Below are 4,458 nucleotides of genomic sequence, written 5' to 3' on the forward strand. Positions count from 1 at the left end.
CCTTCTAATCTCTCTAAGCATTTACTAGATTTGTCAGATATTGGGATTATAGGACTTAAGACATCTTCCATCACTTGGACAAGATCTTGTAAAAACGTTCTCCTATGGTCCTTGCTTTTAAAAATTAATACACCTATTTTTATGATAACTTTTTTGTATAAACATCTGAAGATCCAAAATATTTCATTATAGTCAACCAAGAACAATGTGAACAGTGTGTAGTTACACAAACAGTCAAGATTATACAGAAATGAGAGTCTAATACATCTATCAATACACATAGACACACAGACATACACACACTCTTATGTTTACAGAGGCTGGGTGAATTGTGAGAGTAATAAATATATTTCTTTTTTTCCCCTTTGGCTAGTCAAAATAAAATCATGTAAGTAGAAATACATTAAGTAGTAATGTTGTAAAAACAGTTATCTACACATGCTTTTATTTAATTTTTATTTTTCAATTGAGGTATAATTGACATATAATATTATATTAGTTTCAGATATATAACATAATGATTTGATATTTTACTTTTATTATTTTTTAAATTAAAAAAAATTTTATTGTGACATTAATTAATGAAATCCAGAAAGTTTCAAGTTTCAGGTGTACAATTTAGCAGTAAGGCATACATATATATATATATATATATATATATATATATATATATATATATATATATATATATTGCATTGTGTTGATATTTTTATATATTGCAAAATGATCACCACAATGAGTTTAGTTAACATCCGCCACCATATGTAGTTACAATACTTTTTTCCTTGGGGATGAGAACTTTTAAGATCTACTCTCTTAGCAGCTTTCAAATATGCAATACAGTATATTAACTATAGTCACCAAGCTCTTCATTACATTTCCAGGACTTGTTTTACTGAAATATACAGGCTTTTAAATATCTCTTCTTCTAAGTTATTAATCTCCTTAGAATAGTCAGTACGTTTGGAGAAATTTTGGGTAAACTAGTGATCAGGGTTCCCTAGAAAAACAGAACCAAGAGGATGCGTGTGCACGCACACACACACTCCCTTCTCAATGTTTCTCTTTTCTACTATTGAACTATCCTACGGTATTACTTGACATTTTGGCATTATTTCGCAACTGCTCAGAGAAAAATCTACTCTAAAATTACTCAGTTTTTATTGAGCTCTCCTTGGCTGTTGATTCTGTTACCAAGAAGGATTATGAGCCAAAATATGGAAGCCCAGTATAAACACTTGAGTGCTAATGTTTACACAAAAATGACACCCTCCCATAGATGTCGATAAGGGTCTGCTTTGGTAGGAAGCGTCTTCACAAATCAGGTGTAAGTTGGCTTCTCTCCTTTGACACAGAGGGTTAGTTGTCCCGTTCCACGTGTTTCCCTCCATCCTGGTCTAACCACGTAGGAAGCATGACCTGGATCCTGAGCAGATTCAGACTAGTCTGCCGTGAGGAGGGCCACGAAGGGATAGGAACTGGAGAGTAAGTTATTAAGAATAAAAATCAAAGTTACCTAAGTAAGAAGGATTGGGATATTTAAAATGATAAAATTAGCATATTTAAGGTAAAGAATGTAAAAAAGCTAAAACAAAACATTACAGAGATAGAGGTATGAGAATAACAACGGAAATAAAAAAATCCATAACATAAAGAATCACCATAAAATTAAGCAGATATAGAAACAAAAGTACAGCCGAAAGCAGGGCAGGTCGGTGTTGGTACCTCCTGGCGGAGAACGGAGCCCTTTCACGTAGCTCATCCGTAGCTGGATGTTGCTTCTGCTTCAGCGATGGACTCGTTGGGTTTTTAAAGACACAATTCCGCAAGTGAGATGTAGCCTTTATCTGACACAACACTGCGACTGCAAATAAAAACAAACAAACAAACAAACAAACAAAAAACACATTTGTATTTTTCCTTGTACTACAAAGAAAGTACAAGAGTTTTCAGATTAAGTCAAATGTATACATTACACTTATGAAAAGCGAAGAAATTCTTCCAACAATTCTGGAAAAGAAAAGTTGCTCCATCAGAATATGGAATGCTTCTCGGCAAAAGTAGTAACAAAAGAAACAAACGAACAAAAAAACCATCGAATAGTATGTGGGGAAATAGAATTATCTCAAAAACACTCCCCCCTTTCTCATTTAGATTATTCTTAGAGAGTCCTGCTTTGTGTGTTTAGAACGCTTATCTTTTTCCTCCCCACGTAGATACTTGGAGAAAAAACGGCTTTGCTTTCCCCGGTTCTTCTTCGTCTCGGACCCTGCCCTTCTGGAGATTCTGGGGCAGGCATCGGACACGCACACTATACAAGCCCATTTGCTGAATGTGTTTGACAACATTAAAACCGTCAAGTTCCACGAAAAGGTTTGCCTATTCTAACCGCTGGCCAGCCATGACCGTATCTGAGGATCAAATGTCTTTATTGAATGTCTCTCCTGTGTTGTGCTTATAAAGGATTACTTCCCTGGCTATTGACTCTCAGCCGTTGACTAAAAAACTTTTGAGTCCGATTTACCTTCAGAACTATGTGATTTCTTACTATCCAGAGTGTAGATTTAAATAACAAATAGTTTATGATTAGGAAAGTATCGTAGGGGGCATTCATGGTTTTACATGCCGAGTTAACTGTTCAGAAATTCAATAAAACAAAGGAACCCAGGCCCATAAATAGTGCCTTGCCTAAACAGAATTGCCACTGGGATTTGACTGTTTTAATCAGGCTTCAGAAGTTTTTGGCATGTTGGTGTTCCCTGTTTTTCATCATGCTCGACCGAAACTTTTTTTTAACACCCCCAACAAGTTTCTAGAATCATGGAGTTATATGAGACCCCAAAGTGGTCATTCAACGTGAAGGAGACCACATTTGCACAGTTGCCAAAAGTTGTTGTCGGATCCATCCCTTCACCCGAAATTCCTTGGGAAAGTGACACGACCAGTTTGACAATGTGTCCAGCTCCCCTCTGGTGCTTCACATGACATTCTCCCTGTGGGTCCGTGTCTCTAAATTATCTTCTTCCAGTCACTGGATTAGGGCCCACCATCATCTTGGTCCTCATCCTGATCACAATGCACAGGATCTGGGGCTTCGGGTTTCAACATATATTTTGCGAGGTTGCGGGGGACACAGTGTAACACATAATAGGGATTGATGAGCCATAGGAGAAGGGGGACAAAGAGGCATGGACCAGATTCCAGAAGGCCAAGTGTATCACACTGTGGAATTCTGCTTCATCGCGAATGTGGCGAAAGATACAGATGGTTTCGAAGCAGGGCAGTGATCTTATTTGTATTTCAGAAAGATTCTCCGGCTCAGTGTAGGTGAAAGAGACATGGGCATGGCAACCAGTGTCGGAAGGGATGGCAAAGTCAGGATGGGAAGGGCTGAGCTGCCACAACAAAGCCTTGACGGAGGAGGTGGGTGGAGAGGAAGGGAAGACAGTATGGGGGTCTGGAGATGGTTTAAAATCAGTGTAAAAGGGGCACTGGACTCACCCAGGGAGTTCTTTCTGACGTTTTGCTCAAATCCTGCTATGGCGCTAGGACTTCTTGGTCCTGGAGTGAAATGTCTCTCATTGTACACTGAAGATAATTGAAACGTCCTCATTTTTAGCCTTTGTTCATAGCGATTACTTCTTAAAATAGCATTGATTTTTATTATTGTTCCTGCCGTAAGGTATCTACAACCAGTGGCAGATCCTGGTTTTTTGGGTCCTATAAAAATCTTATAAAAAAGTCAATATAAATTTATGTGTAGACCCTTGGAAAAGGTCCATGTAAATGAGAGGTCCTGAGATTTGTGACTCATTGCCTTTATTAATACAGTTCTAAATCTGAGATTTAGGATTCCTTCTAAATCTGAGACTCAGGGAACAAAATTTCACTTACTAAAGAACAAAAACAACACACATTCGCATTTACCGTATCGTTTGCATTTTTGTTTAATTGACGTGAACAGCCTGTGAGGCGGGTAGGGAAGCAGGGCAGGCGTGATTTTTAATGACTGATTTTAGGCAAGAAATTTAGTCTCAGGACTGTGTCCTCCAACACTGCGTGGTCAATGAATGGGCAAAGCACCATTCGAACCTGTATTTTAGAACCTCAAATACCATGCTATTTTCGTTATGCCATACTGCATGGAAATTGAAGTGAAATGACCAGATCAGAGCTGGATGTGAATTAGAAAATGGTCTGTGCAACCAAGATCCTGTAAAGAGCACAGTGTTTAGTACAGAATTGGTATTACCTTGTAAGATGTTTGCATTGATCATATCGGCCAGGTCATGCCAACGTCAGCCTGTGATGTGGATGACTGGCTCTTAAAGGGTTCTCTTTCATTTGGGGAAAGTTTAGAGAATTTTTGACCACCACATTTGTATCGAATATTTCTTTTAGAAAACAAGTTTTCCCCTCTCAATAGAGACTGTCTGGAATTGATTTATTATTCTCTTT

The 4,458-nt window shown here is 38.1% G+C and overlaps 1 protein-coding gene across 1 annotated transcript in view; it reads left to right on the forward strand.

Annotated features, from left to right (window-relative positions):
* Positions 1-4,458, forward strand: part of DNAH5 (dynein axonemal heavy chain 5) — a 223,620-nt gene that overhangs the window by 86,245 nt on the left and 132,917 nt on the right. The window contains exon 32 of the mRNA XM_023532947.1: positions 2,217-2,373. Within this exon, the coding sequence (XP_023388715.1) occupies positions 2,217-2,373 (157 nt within the window). The remainder of the gene's footprint in view (positions 1-2,216; positions 2,374-4,458) is intronic.

This window comes from Pteropus vampyrus, unplaced genomic scaffold (genome assembly GCF_000151845.1).
Source record: "Pteropus vampyrus isolate Shadow unplaced genomic scaffold, Pvam_2.0 Scaffold94, whole genome shotgun sequence".
NCBI lineage: Eukaryota > Metazoa > Chordata > Mammalia > Chiroptera > Pteropodidae > Pteropus > Pteropus vampyrus.